This window comes from Cydia pomonella, chromosome 9 (genome assembly GCF_033807575.1).
Source record: "Cydia pomonella isolate Wapato2018A chromosome 9, ilCydPomo1, whole genome shotgun sequence".
Classification (NCBI taxonomy): Eukaryota; Metazoa; Arthropoda; class Insecta; order Lepidoptera; family Tortricidae; genus Cydia; species Cydia pomonella.
This window is the reverse complement of record NC_084711.1, coordinates 2,633,254-2,648,799: the sequence shown is the minus strand read 5'-3', so window position 1 is coordinate 2,648,799 and position 15,546 is coordinate 2,633,254. Positions and strand designations below refer to the sequence as shown.

At 38.4% G+C, this 15,546-nt stretch overlaps 1 protein-coding gene across 4 annotated transcripts in view; it reads left to right on the top strand.

The window, feature by feature from the left end:
* LOC133521091 (leucine-rich repeat flightless-interacting protein 2) overlaps positions 1-15,546 on the top strand; it is a 42,979-nt gene that overhangs the window by 4,100 nt on the left and 23,333 nt on the right. Inside the window, exon 1 of one of the 4 annotated variants that reach the window (XM_061855849.1) lies at positions 9,262-9,843. The exons of 2 other annotated variants lie outside the window; for them this stretch is intronic. In XM_061855849.1, the coding sequence (XP_061711833.1) occupies positions 9,616-9,843 (228 nt within the window). In that variant the 5' untranslated portion in view covers positions 9,262-9,615. Of the gene's footprint in view, positions 1-9,261; positions 9,844-14,747; positions 15,334-15,546 lie in introns of those variants that run through there. One more of the 4 variants, XM_061855854.1, reaches the window with a different exon arrangement.

Genomic DNA, 15,546 nt, shown 5'->3' with positions numbered 1-15,546 from the left:
CGCTCCTAATATTAGTACCTTTCTTATTCAAATTGTTAATTAATAATAATAATAATAATAAATATTATAGGACATTATTACACAAATTGACTAAGTCCCACAGTAAGCTCAATAAGGCTTGTGTTGAGGGTTTTTATAAATACATAGAAAACACCCATGACTCAGGAACAAATATCCATGCTCATCACACGAATACATGCCCTTACCAGGATTTGAACCCGGGACCATCAGCTTCGTAGGCAGGGTCACTACCCACTAGGCCAAACCGGTCGTCACCATTAAAACAAAGATTTACGTGAAAGATGGAAAGTTGTACGTGTTTTGATTCGTTCGATTTTCAAATAAAACAAATTCAGCCTCATTTTCTGACACTTTCAAATTTCACTATCAATTTTCCATGTTTTGGTCGCTAGAGGTTAAATTTACACTAATATTGTGTTTGTTTAGTGTTAAATAGAATTAGAAAACTTGGAGACGTTAGAGACCTCAGTTGTGTTTTGTCGCGTCGCCGCGGACGCTCGGTGCGCACTGTCACCTGCGTAGGTGCGACAGAATAAGACGCGATCGAAATAGCCTCTTCCGCATGACACCTTCGCGCCTGTCTTGCCCAGGAGTTCCAAATATTGTCTTTCTGCGTTGCTATTCTTTGGAAACAAATAATTATATTATCGTCAGTGATTGTAGGTCTTAGGGTGACTGCTATAGTTATTGGCCACACTTAACAATAAGACTTCTATTTCCTTGTTTCTTTCTGATTTGTTAATTGCTATGGAGGATCCAATAACTACAGCAGTCACCCTATGAGAAACTAGACCAGGGAAACGCTGAATGATAGAGCGGGAACTTGTAGGGCCAGTAACTATTGTCAAAGCACCCTAATAGCGAAACTTTTCATTTAATTGCTTTATAACGAAGGAGAGTCCAGTATAGGTCTACAAGCCAGGCATATGTTAATATTAAGAATCTGTACCTATGTGACGTTTACAAATTATCAACCTAAATTTCTCTCGTATTCTACTTGTACTTGTTTATCCAACTTTTGACATCTTTTGTAAATTGCAGTTAGCAATAAAATACGCTAACTGTGTATAGCGCTACAACCGTACAGAACAGTCTCGTATAAATTAGAAAATCTACGAAATCCTTACAAATCTTACAATGCTAAGGAATGCTATTAAATGTAATGTAACTATGCCGACCAGCCGACTACAATCATCTAATAAATATCAATTTGTCATTTGGATGCGGTATAAAGACATCGTATAAATGTGGAAGAGGAAGCAATAAAATGTGCGGTGTTTGGGCTGCGGCGTGATGAGGCGTATCGCACGTTTCGCGGATCTGTGGAAATCGCGCCTTAATTATGATGTGACTTTTTACTATTTTTAGGGATGTGTCAAATATGCTTGACAACAACGAAAAGACAAAAATTTAATCGGAATCTTTCTCCGAAGATTGAAGGGGATCCGAAAATATTTATGAGATTGCGTTATCAGAAATATCAACTTTTCATCATCATCATCATAATTTGATTAGAGGGCTGTATACCTAGCTCATGTATTGTTTTTAGACCTAATTACGACAATACATTAGCCTGTTCCATAAACCCATATTTTATATTGATCTGACAAAAATCAGATAAGTATCTAAAAAACGACTTTAAATTGTCAAGCATTATATTCTTTATTCCGTTTCCTGATTGAAATAGGTTCCTATGCAATTCTAAAAAGTTCCATGACAGGTCTGCACAGGCCTCACCATGGCCCTGCACATCAAATATTAAACGCATAAATAGGTATTCTGCAAATCGTACCTCAAATCTTTCCTGCATTATCTTTCAGCAAAGATTCCTATATTAAACCGTGCTATTGTAACCAGTATCCCGCTCATTCCGCTAATAGTTATCGACCCAATTATCCGCCGCTGACAGCCCTACACGATGCGATCTATTTGTGCAGCGTGCGCGACCGCTGTACAATACGCACAGCTTTTGGTAGCTCCGCCGTGAGCCTTATTACCTAGGCAACACAGTTCAAACTTCAATGAAACATATCATAGATGCGCACACGTCTACTCTCGTAGACAAGAACCGGACCTCCGACGCCGTAATAAATCCTTATATATGCGAGTCTAATTAATGCAAGAACGATAAAGAAGGAGGTAGAGCCTCAATTTTCGATGATCTCGGTAACCTGGTGGACTTTTTGTAAATTGCAAAGAGCAATCTTTACTTTAGTCACACTGCCAGGCTAAGGCTTAACCCATCGGTTGTGGATTGAAGATCTCGAAGGCCTAGTTCTTTGGACTGGCATTGATTTTCTGTACTGTGTGATTTTTAAGCCTCTTCCGGACCGATTGATCGGATCGGGGAAACCTTCCGAGGTAAATAAATACGACTGTAAAAATAGTATGCAATTTGAATGGAAGAAACTTAGCGTCGGCTGACTCTATTTCATTCAACCCTAAGTTCTAATTAGGGATTTACAAAAAAAATAACGCCATTTGACTGCGCTAGAAACTTTATGAAACAAATGATCAATCAATTCTCCAGCACTAATCCTCAACCTACATCTCTCCACAAGTCCACACGCAACCCCTATCACTATTCCGATCTAAAAACGCAGTAACCATTTATTGACTTCATATACACTTACGCCGTTGTTTCATTGAGTATTCAGCTTGTCAGTTCGCAGGACATTACGATTTTACGATACGATTCCCGAAAACTCGTAACGTGGGCATTTTAGCACCATGTCGCTTTCACGTCATTAATGAGAGATCAGATACATAATTGTCAAAGGAGTTACAGCGATATGGTACTAAATTGTGAATATTTAATATTGATATGAAGATGATGAAAATCATAGCAGTTTTATTTTCTGTTCACGTAGAAAATTATATACATAATCATAATCATTTTAGTTGTAAAGCTAATTTACATTTAAGTTTTTTTTTTTTTTTTATGGAGGATAGGCAGGCGTTTGACCACGATCACACCTGATGGTAAGTGATGATGCGGTCTACGGTGGAGCACGCTTACCTATGAGATACCTATTTACTCTAGCCTTGAAGAGATTCAAATTGTACTCATACGGAAACACAGACTCGGGCAGGGCATTCCACTCCTTGGCAGTTCGCATAAGGAATGTTGAAGCGAAACGCTTCGTGCGTATTTGTGGAATACCTACCATGAAGCGATGCCGAAGTGCCGATTGTCTGGTAGTCCGATGGTGAAATGGGGACGGAGGAATAAGGTTGTGCAATTCCTCAGCACACTCTCCGAAATGTATCCTATAAAAGATCGTTAGGCTGGCAACCTTGCGACGATGCTCCAGACTTTGAAGTCGAGCATTCGTCAGATCGTCGTCATTAATAATTCTCTTGGCCCTCCTCTCGACTGACTCGAGCGCCTCAAGCTGGTATTTGGCTGAACCATCCCACAGATGAGAACAGTATTCTACACACGACCGGACTTGTGCTTGGTAAAGGTCGAGCAGCTGCCTAGGTGTAAAATACTGCCTCACCTTGTTGAGGATGCCCAGCTTTTTTGCTGCTAACTGTGCTTTCGACTCGATGTGCGGGCCGAAGTTGAGTTTCGAAGTCAGCGAGATTCCGAGAAGCTCAAGATGGTCGGTTCAGTCTAGATACATAAAGATGTACTGAAAATAAATAATCCTCACATAGTAATCATAATCCAATTAAATGTGCGTTGCGGATAATTTACATGCTAAGTAGATTGTTTTAAAAGTGGTAATAAATAAAGATGCAAAATTTGGTCATATTAAATGCCAGTTTATAAATATTTAAAAACAAAAAGATACAATTATAAAAATTTTAAGTAATTTTTACAATTATTTCTTGGTCAACTTTTTAGGCGTTGCTTATAGTTATATTTTTTGGTAGATGGTTATATACCGTAGGTCATGGGCCCTACGGTATATAACATGAGTCAGTTACGAGGACTTGGCAAGCCTGCGGCTGATAGTATCGAGCTTATCTGCATTTTGTGATACCTCACCTTGGTTTGGATAAATCAAGGTTTAAAAACCAATAGGTAGGTATGTACCAGTTGCATGTGCAGTATGATTCTGCCTCCGGCTCCTTGCATAGACAAGGGCGTGCATAGCATAGCTTGTCTGTAATATTTGGAATTAAATGTCAGGTTGCTTAGCCAACGTGCCAATCGTTAACGCTCCGTGGCGTGGAGTAGTCATCTCTGTCTATCACTCTTCCATATTAGTGCGACAGTGACAGTTACGTTTCGTGCGCTATGGAGCGTTAACGATTGGCACGTTGGCTATGCAGCCAGCTGTCACATCGCTTGCATTACATGTCCTACGCTCCTACGCATTGCGTTACAGAAACGCAACACAGTATCTAAGTGCGTCAGATTCGAAGTAACTGCGCAATGTGTATTCCCTAATCCAGTGGTTCCCAAAGTTGACTGGGCTCCGACCCACCTAACAAAAACTGCCAAATTTGGGACGCACCTCTTGGCCGTCTTTTTGAAACGAGGGGGGCATAAAATATCGCTCACGCTCTGTTTTGATGGTAGTTTCTGGCCTACTAAAGACCTATTTGCTCTCGACTAACCAATTAGTGTTGGTTAAGACTCGAGTCCTTTGAGTCCTCTGCTTTAAGACTCGACTCAGTTTTAAAGATTCTTATAACTAAGACGAAACTCGAGTTCTTTTCAACTTATTAGAGACCCCGAGTCTTTTGTAGAGACTTGAGTCCTTTTCGGAGAACTTGTAATTTTATTACAAATAACTTCGAAATGCGTTGTCTTTATGTAAAATTCATAAATGTACATAACATATATCATACAATAACGCCTATTTCCTTTACTGTTGTTTAGGTAAAATCTATAAAATTGTTGACTGAGTCTTTATTCGAAGACTCGAGTCCTTTTGAGTTGCGCTTAAAAAAGACTCAATAAAGGACTCTACTCGGGACTTACACAACTCAGAAGTTTTTTAAGCTCTGAGTCTCGTAAAAACAAGCCGAGTTCTTTAATTTAGACTCTAAAGACTTGGGTTCATACCAACACTACTCACCAATGGGTGGCAACCCATAGTTTGGGAAATACTGCCCTAATCACTTTATATTGGTTCGTAGGCGACTCATCGGGTAGCTATAATAATAGACTAGAAATAAATTGGGACATGGGAATATTTGTGTAACAAGCTTTATTTGTACTCGTATATCTGGTTAATATTGATTAGAGTTTTCTTGCATCTGTGGGAGGTGTAATTTATGATATAATCGGATCTAGTTGAGAAAGTATTGCGTCTGCGATCCGATTGGCGAAAGTTATTTAAAAAAGGTAAGAGTGAACTTGCATAATTGTGTATTGTGTGGCCTGATATTGACGCAAATTAATAAGTTAAAGGGGTATAATGGAAGTAATTTTATATTCGTTTATTCTTTACGAAAGTCAAATATTACGTATACCTAATGAAGAAACTATAATGTATTATAAATTGCATAAATAGGTAATATTCGTATCGTAATTCTTCCGCAATAAATCTGACCCAGTTATACAAAATTAATCGATTTGCAAGACCAAAGTGATCCCATAAGTTTTCCGTGAACAAAGTTTTCTACGGAACACTAAAAATCAGATGTTATAGTCTCCTAATCTTCAATAAAAAAGTGGCCACTTGGCCACTCCTACAATTATTTCATTAAATCTCAAAACCCTATTCTCATTTGATGAAACCAGTACTAAGCTAGCCAATCGTATAGAATTAGCATCGTTCGCCTTTCACGTCGTGTGACAGGTCACTGTGAGAGCTGCATTTAATTAGCTATTCGTTTAAATGACGGATAGTGGATCTTGTCACTTTGCAATAAGGTTTCCAAATTGTAAGTTAACTGCGTTTGTATGTATGTCAACAAACACGTCTAAAATTTAGACTATTATTAGCGATACTGCTAATAATGTTGAGGTTTGTCAGAATCTTTTGAGATCTATCTTTAAATTTAAATTCAAAATTTATAGAAGCATGGCGTATTCGCATATTTTAACTATAATTATAATTCGCATGCGCATGCATAAAGGAAGCGAAATGTAATGGAGATTGCTCACCATTGCCTCCCGCTTCCTCAGGTGCCTAGAAGCGTAATAATGTTTCGTCGCTCATGCAACAACAAGAAGTTGATTAACCAACTAAGGATAAAATCTCTTTATTATCTAGTCATCGTTGTAACATCGAGTATGGGCCACATTGTACTATATGTATGTTTGTAGTTACAATATAAGACCAATTTCCAAACAACAGTATTAAGTAGCATTCAACACAATTATACACCGCAACGCAACCAAATGTGTTTTTGATTACACACAGCACGTTACTAACTACACCAATTCAAATCATAATTACAACAAACATAAATCCAGTGTTTATACAATCTGTAATATAGCGACCTATTTGCCAAACGGGAGCAACGGTGGTAACCTAGGGTAAGGGTCGTTGGCCGGCGATCGATCCCGTGTCCCAGTTCCCGGACGGGCTCTGTACCCCGTACCTTATGTATATACCTTCGACACTGTTAACCATATTCTTAAACCTTATTCCAACAACATAAACTCTACTGTCAGTTAACGGAAAGCTTTAACACTTTCAAAGCGTTCTAAAGCCTTTCAAAGTCTTGAATACGTATGCTGAATTGCTGACGACAGAACTGTAAAGACTTGAACATGTGAATATGTACTTTGAGTCTACGCGTTTCAGCATAGTAGGCTTCTACTAATAGCTGTGAACGTTAACGACGTATATAAAATTCAAATAACTAAAATAATCAATGTCAAACTACCAAGTTTTGACATCGAAATAGATTTATTTGACTGAATTCTTGTAAAAGCTGGCTTCGACTGGAATTTGATAAATTGAAAGAACGTGGAACTGAGGAGGAACGTGGAAAGAAAGATACCTTAACTATTTCAATTTAAAACTTCCTTCCGATAAATCACTACAAGTCTGCCAAGCAGGAACTTTAGTCTATTGTTCATGAAGAGTGAAAAAAACCGTCGCTTTGATTGGCTATAATATAACTATAATATATTTATTCATGGATAATGTGCTAGCTTATAAACAACTATTACTGAAGAAAAAACTATTAAAATTTCACAGCGCATTGTTAGTTGATTGAATACACACTTTTCTAACAATCGGGTAGTTCATTAGAGTCAGTTATTATGGTATTTAAGAGGGTTTTACTTTACAGTACTGTTGTCATAATTAAACATTTTATCTACTGCAATGAAGCAATCCAATTATGATACATTTTTTCTAATACCGTACATTAACATACTTGGTTACACGGTCTTCTCCACCAGCCTTCTCGTTCCTTAATGCGATTCCCTTTAATCAGATGTCGACGAGGTAATCGAATCGGCATTCGGCATTGTAAATTGTTCGAACTTTTATAGGTAGTGCGTGGATAGTTATGACTGTCACGAGGCACCCCGCCTGGCTTGACGTCAGCATCGACCTGTCTACCCCCTACCCCTGGCTGATGCAATTCTCTCGGTTCTCGGTCCACGCGAGTTGAAAACTTATTTTGGCCTGGAAGATCTAATCTATCTAATCAGATATCGAAAGGTACTCTAATCGGCATAATAAAAGTACAATATATTGTTAAAGGGCTTGGATAGTCACGAGGCGCCTCGCCGGGTTTGACGTCAGCAGCATCGATCTGTCTACCCTCTGCCCCTGGCTGATGCATTCTCTCGGTCCATGCGATATAAAAACTTAATTTAGCCTGGAAGAACTTATCTATCGAATCGGATATCGAGAAGGTACTGGAATTGGAAATCGGCATCATAAACGTACGATATTGTTTTATAGGGCTTGGATAGTCACGAGGCACCTCGCCGAGTTTGACGTCAGCGCATCGATCTGTCTACCCCCTGCCTCTGGCTGATGCAATTCTCTCGGTCCACGCGAAATGTAAACTTATTTTTGGCTGGAAGGCCGAAAATGTAGAGCAAGAGCAATGTAAAGAACTTTTGTATAATCTAAGGAGAGTTAACAAGGTTTAAAATTAAAGCACTGATACCTAAGTGCCTAGATCATGATCGAGTTATGAACATTCTTCCCTCTTGTACTTAAAATGCTAGTGTGCCAAAAACATAAACGCGATTGTACGAAGGTTCAATTTGTATGGCTTACATTTTATGAGTCGACTAACCGTTTCTGGCGTATGAGTACGAGAATGGCAATTAAATATACATACTCGTACTTGAAATTTTCAGCTTTAATTTACTTTTGTAAACAGGACAGAACAGGTTTCTGACTAGGCATATGTAACTAATTTAATTAGACCTTTTTCTTCTAAGAAATTCGTAAGGTTAATGTTAACTAAGACTGCGAGTGGATAGGCTATATCATGCTGTTTTATAGGCTATAGCGTATACATATAGGTCATAATTTGTACTAAGACAACGCACTAAATAGCCAGGGTGAAAAGTCGCGCTTGCATCGATCCAGCCGCGCCCCGACTGACCAATCGCGAGTGCAGCGCATTGCGTTGCAGATGTCATCTTCCAGCGTGCAAATGTTACACACTGCCTTTGTTGTTCCTCTACACACAGCGTGGAAATCAGCTCTACCGTATAGTAAAAAAAACCCTTAAAGTTTCATTGGTCTAATGTAACGTGTTCATCTCATTTGTACACAACTGTTTTACATAAAAATTTAGGCATAAATCTGTATCAATTCTCTACACGCTACAATAGACCAAGTGAACTAACTGTTTTTTTTTAACAAATTGAAAATAAACAGTTCCTTCCAAGGTGCTCGCGTGCTAATGTGAAGTGTGTGTTCAAGACATTCACGTTCGCTGAATGCATTTCGATTTTTAATTCGAAACAATGCAATTTTGCAACGTTGAGCAGGAAGTGTGTGCGGATGTGCGTTGCGTCATTTTGCTCTTCGGGTTACCTCATACCGTTATTTATACCACTTTTAAAAGCCTCGTTGCATTGCAAGTAATACTCCCTGTTTAACAGCGCGTTGCGTTATCTTTTTACGCGTTCAACCCAATTTGTTTTTATTACTAGAGTACAAGTTTCACACGTTTGACCTACTTTTCAGTTGTCATTAAATTGCACAATGCACGGCTGAAATAGCTTGTTTAATTCGAGATTAGAAGCTGCATTTTGAAGTATGTATCTAAATGCAGTTTTGCGCGACATTATGCACAGACGTAAGGGGTAGTTCCCTGGGCGGGCGGCTGGAGGGGCGCTGGGCGGCGGCGGGGGGCGGGGAGGGGCGGGCTCCAGCGTCAACGACCGCCACTCGGCACTCCGCGATCGCGAGAGAACGTCAACTTAACCGGCGACTTTCAATATTACAGAACTTGACGCGGATCTGCTAATCCACGCGCGTATTGTCTTGAAAACTTAACTTAGACAGTGGTAAAGTAACTGTGACTTTTGCCTTAATTGAGTGATGCCGCTAATTGGTTTATTTGGTACGTGTTCGTTTCGCTCACGTTGACATAAAGCCGGAAGCTCTGAAATAGACGTTTGCGGACAATGCATCACTTGAGACAAGTTTTTTGTTAGATTGAACAATGCAACAGTGAAATTGAGACTTTTTAATCAAAATGGTGAAGCTAGGCCTAGCTATGGTTGTCGGCGTAGCCCCGGCACTGGTGTCCTGGTGGCGAGGCCAGGCGCCGCCGCTGCTGAGTCCGGGCTCGGAGCTGAGCAGCCCGGAGTCGGAGAAGGCTTTGCGCTGGCCGCGCCGCTCGCCCTCGCTGTCCGACTGTCTGGAGAGCAGCAGTGATGAAGAGTCCGCGAGGTCCATCGTGTGCCACGTTAGACCTAAACTAGTAAGTATTAGTTCAGCTAGGTTGCAATGCAACAGCCGCTGTTCAGTCTGCTCAGCATTGGCTTTCATTTAGACATGCTTGGCTCGGAGAAGGCCTGTGTTCTATTTGCTTCAACAGCTGGAGCATCAAGAAACTCCCCAACGTTAGGTGGAGTGAGAGGTAGATTTTATTTATTGTACTATAACGGTAGATTACTTCATACTTATTGCAGAAGAGATTATTTAAAGGCTTGAGCTCTAAACTTTTTGTTTTGTGTAGGTTTCTGCATTTCTTTTTCACATTTTCTTATAAGGGGTGGTAATTCTTCGCAAGCTTCCCAAGATTGTAATACAACTATTGCACAATAATGTGTATCTAGTCTTATTTTTCAAGATGCTCTCCGCCTATACTATGTACTATGTCTCAAATGACCTCACACGAGTCCGCTCTGGTGTGTCTAATATGCTTTGGTCCATTTATCCTCAAATACCAACCCGTGGGATGTACTTAAGCTCGAATTTAATTTGGTTGATCTTATTCCCCTAGCGACTATGTTACGCCTACCTCACCTGATTTCATGATTTGCCCTCATCACATCAGTCACTTTATTCTGTGGCAATTAGTGAGAAAACTCTGTAATTACCTCATGTTAATGCATTAGTATTACTACTTAGCAAATTGTATTCTCAGTTATTTGCAATTCAAATCATGCGGGCCGAAGCATGTTGTACATTTTATGCCCTAGATTAGTTTAGCAACTTAATAGTATGTAATTTATTGACAAGATATAGGTAACAAATCTTAGCATTATTATCAGTTGCCATACATAATATACAGTCTTCGGTACCTGACTTTCACTTATTTTTCGTGTTTTTGGCACTCTAAGGATTATTACGCAATATTTCGAACAACTGTTTTATAGCTTCAAACACGAGTCGTTAACGTAATCCGGTTTTTAGAGAGGCCTATATGTCTAATGCTATAAAATAAAGATAACTTATAAAAAGATACGACAACATTTTTCCTGCAAACCAAAAGTGACTAATTCAAGTACTAAAGGCATGTGAGATGGAGATTCGTCTTGCCAATGTTAACTAAGCAAAGCTTGCACTATTGATAATGATAGTACATAGACGTCATCCAAAACTCATGACACGTAGTCACGCTCATCACACAACCCTTACTGGGGTTCAAATCCAGATCCAACAGATTCGTAGGGAGTGTCACTAACACAACCGACTAGGCTTAATAACCTTAAATAGCCGTTAAGGTTTTCATCACAGCTCCAATTGCCCCTAACATAAGTCTTTATTTGTTTTTGCGGAATATCTTCGTTGAATACTTCGAGCTGACTCACAGCTAGTGGCAGCAAACTTAAATTAGCCGCATATCTAAAGTACGCCTCATCTCCATCTATCATTTACAACGAAAATACTTGATTAATTTCTAAAATAACTCATAGTCATAAGTCCGTCAGCTACATGGCCACATACGTTGTTATAGAAATGTGACAGTAACAATCCCGTCACACGACTTGGTGACAGCTCGAACCATTCTTATTCAAATCGAACCGTTTAGTTCCATCTATCAATCAAAATAGTGAAACTATTGTGAAAAGGGGCGGTCGAGTGTGCGATGAATTGTAATCATGAATATTAGCGATCAGCATTTTGCATATTCATAGATTTATTTAGGGTTACGTAGATAAAATAGCAAAAATGATATCGTGTATAATTTCTGTCTGCGCGGAAAATATCTGGAAAAAAGTATCAATTTGTACTTACACAAATTTAGCTTAAACTATTTATGAATTCCCTATCGCCGTGTCGCTATTCTATTTGCACATTTGTAGGGTGCTGTAGTTACGTAGTCAACTAGAAACTCTTATAGTTTAGCCATGTCCAACTGTCTGTCTGTCCGTCGGCGGCTTTATTCCTAGGTCGTTAGTGCTAGAAATCTGAAATTTGGCACGGATATACACCGTGTTTTTTTCCCCCTTAATTTCAAGGATGCATTCCCGAGCTTAAATTAAGTAACTTTCTCAAAGACACCTCCAGACAATTTATTTCTATCTTATAAGGTCCTTACGAGCGTATACACTTTCCTTAGAGCCTGTTTACATATTGATTAGTGTTTAGTACGAGTGTATAAATTGTCTACTAAATGTAAATACTATCTGGGACGATTGATGTTCGAAATGACATTGATATGTCACAGTTTTTAACTGTTTGGTTGAATTAATGTAATGCCCGTGTTACAACAACGGTATATGCAACTATTAATTATTATTTATAAATATTTTATTTTGAAAACTAACTATGCCATTTAGTTTCCTTTCGTAACGTACTTACCCATACCCCGGTGTTAACTATATTCAATAAAAACACGGTGTATAAATCAGTTACGCCGACTAAGTGGCTAGTTGGCTACAGGAAAAGTTTTTTCGCTTCAACCCTATAGGTGGAGTGTCGTTGGATAGGTCTTTAAAAGTAATGTAGGTCTTCAAGAACCATTTTCTCTCTAACTTTTGACACATGAGTCTAAAGAATATGAAAAAAAGCGTAAAAGTAAAGCTTAGTAAAGACTTCTAAGGAAAAGCATAGCGAACCTGATAGATTCAGCCGTTTTTGAGTTTTTTCAAAAAGTCTATTTTGACGGACGGTAACTACGGAAACCCTAGACTGAGCATGACATGCTGTGGGCTGGCTTTTTTGTTTTTCGTTTTGAATGCACGTACAGAATCCTTCCTTGTACGTGGTCTACGTACTTGGCTGATATAAATAAATAAATAAATAAAAAAAATAAAAAATATATTATAGGATATTATTACACAAAATGACTAAGTCCCACAGTAAGCTCAATAAGGCTTGTGTTGAGGGTACTTAGACAACGATATATATAATATATAAATATCTATAAATACTTAAATACATAGAAAACACCCATGACTCAGGAACAAATATCCATGCTCATCACACAAATACATGCCCTTACCAGGATTTGAACCCAGGACCATCAGCTTCGTAGGCAGGGTCACTACCCACTAGGCCAAACCTGTCGTCAACCACCACAATATTCCACTTACTATATTTAATTAGGCTCTAAAACAAGTGAATATGGTTATTATCAATTAGTGTTAATACATTTATGTTAATTTAAACGTGATCTGCGTTCAACTCCTCGGTTTTAATCGTATTATTGTTTTAATGCTTGCGTTTCTCACATTCCGCGAGACGAGACGGATGTGCCACTTAGATGTGCTGCGTCGGTAAAAAGAAAACAAAGAATAAAATAACTATTGCAAGGTGGGTTAAAAAGGTGAAAATGCTGGCACGGGCTGCGCAAGCCTGAACATGAGACATGTGGACTTTTCACAAAAACTAAATGTATGAAACATACGTAACCTGCGCAGTATTATATGATCTGTGCCTGCGCGTACGCCGCTTTGGCCCGGTTGAAATAAAATAAAAAACTTAGGTACTCGTAATCGTATGTGTGGCTTTGTATTTTGAAATTGTACCTTATTCGTTAAAAAACATCCCCTTTATGATACCTCTAGAAAGTAGATAAATAATAATACAATACAATACAACAATACAAATACTCTTTATTGCACACCTCAATACAGAAACAGTACAAATAATACAACACATAAAGAAGAGGTAAACAACAGGCGGTCTTATCGCTAAAAAGCGATCTCTTCCAGACAACCTTTAGGTAGTAGAATTTAAAAAAATATATGTCTCATGTCAGTAGGTGTTTCAGATGCAATAAAAGAAGTCTAGCACAGAATAAACACAAAACAAAACGATATATCATATACAAATATAAATAAAAAAGATATATAAATACATATACATACATATATTAAAATACATATTATAATACGTATGTGTACTCTATCTGTATTAATATATTATATCGGTAAAGTAAATGGGAAATTGATTTAATTTATTACCAATTATACCAGTAAATAACTGTCCAGAAAGTTTTCCACGCGTGTACCGCATTCTGAAAGCGTTTCGAAAGTAAACTTGAATTATGATTACTAAAATATTAATTTTACGACACCAATAACTATTATACAAATCGAAACTGACAGTTTATTGTCCTCTCGATTTATTTTCGTTTAAAAATAAATCTGGCATCGATCATTCACCTTTGGTGTTACGAAACTGTGCGCCGGCGCTGGCAGCGTGATGCGTATGCACATGCGTCGCGAAACATCACTCACTTATAAAACCTCCTATCTTACACAGCGTGCCTATTGAAAAAGAAATTTAGTTACGTGGGAATAGAGTCGATTTATTGAACAAATAGTAAAAGCTAATCAAGTTTCTGTGAGGGTAGTCATTGGAAATGTCACGATATTTGCGTCGCGCGTGCGCATCTCGCTTAATGCTTTTGATTCTAAAAGCCGGAGTGACTCAAGTACTTTTGATTTTGCACGCGATTCTCTTCTTTAATTGTGAAGGTACATCTCCTAAAATGGTTTGAAGAATCTCTTGGATTTTGATCGTTTTGCATGTTTAGTTTCTAGTCGATACCTCGCCGTTAATCGTCGGAACCGATTAGTTTTTCCATCGATACGATTCGATCGCGTGCCTTCATCGGAATTAGGTAGCTTTCCGCATTGTTCGAGGCCCGGTTATTCTTGCATTTAAATCCATATTGGGTTTACCGTTTTTATCGGAAAACGCTATTCCGTTTTGTAATTGTAGTTATTAAGTGTACTATCGTAATTAAGTGCTTTAAACGATGGTTAAGACGTGCGTTGATATTAAAATTGATTTAGTTAACGGCTTTGTAAACTGAGAGTTGTAGGTTCAGTTTCCATTAAACTCCTATTAGTCATATACATACTAACCTAACTGTGAACTTATTTTAAGCACGTATTAGCATAATTGACGTTGTATTTTTGTTTGGCGGAAATTGGTTAAATAATTGTAGCCTAAAATTTATTGTGGAAGGAAAAGAGCTCAATTTAAGAAGAACATTTGCCATAACAATAATATTTATATCGCTAATGTTCTTTACTTTCTTTTTAATTTTCATTCATATTTTGCGCATTGTATTGAAAATACAAAGGCTCCCTCACAACAGATACACTTTACTCGTGGAAAAAATTGGATCTTTATTCTTCTTTGACCTCCTGAATGGGCATTAAAATGTGCTCGGTAGCTTGTATTTAACTCAGTCAAGTTGTCAAAAAGTTATAATTCAATTGGGTTCAGGTAAAAACATGTAGGATGCTCGTCGTCAGGATATTAATTTCCTTTTCAATCCCGATAAAATTGAAAGTACAGCTCTGTCGATCGTACAGTTAACTGACCGTCGTCCAGAATGCGGATGCGCTAACCATTGTTTAGCACGTGCAAATGCAACTGAGCCTCACCTCAGTGTGTCGCGTGTTTTGGCGCGCGCATGTGTTTTGCGATTTGCGAGCTCCGTGTGCCGATCTCCAAGTGATATTTATCTTGTGAAAAACTATTATAGTGCCTTTATCTTTTGGTAAATTAATTCTGTATTTCAGCTGTACCCAACCTGTGGTATTTTGTAAGTGACCCACTAGGCAATCCTGGCATAGATATGGTCCTGTATCCGATTTTGCGCCTTAGCTTTTATTTTTAAAAAGGTTGAATATGCCTACTGATCTTTTTAAAAGCTCTAACTGTGTAGTTCCGGAGTAGTTTATTTAGTAAGGTTAGTGATCACGATCAGACT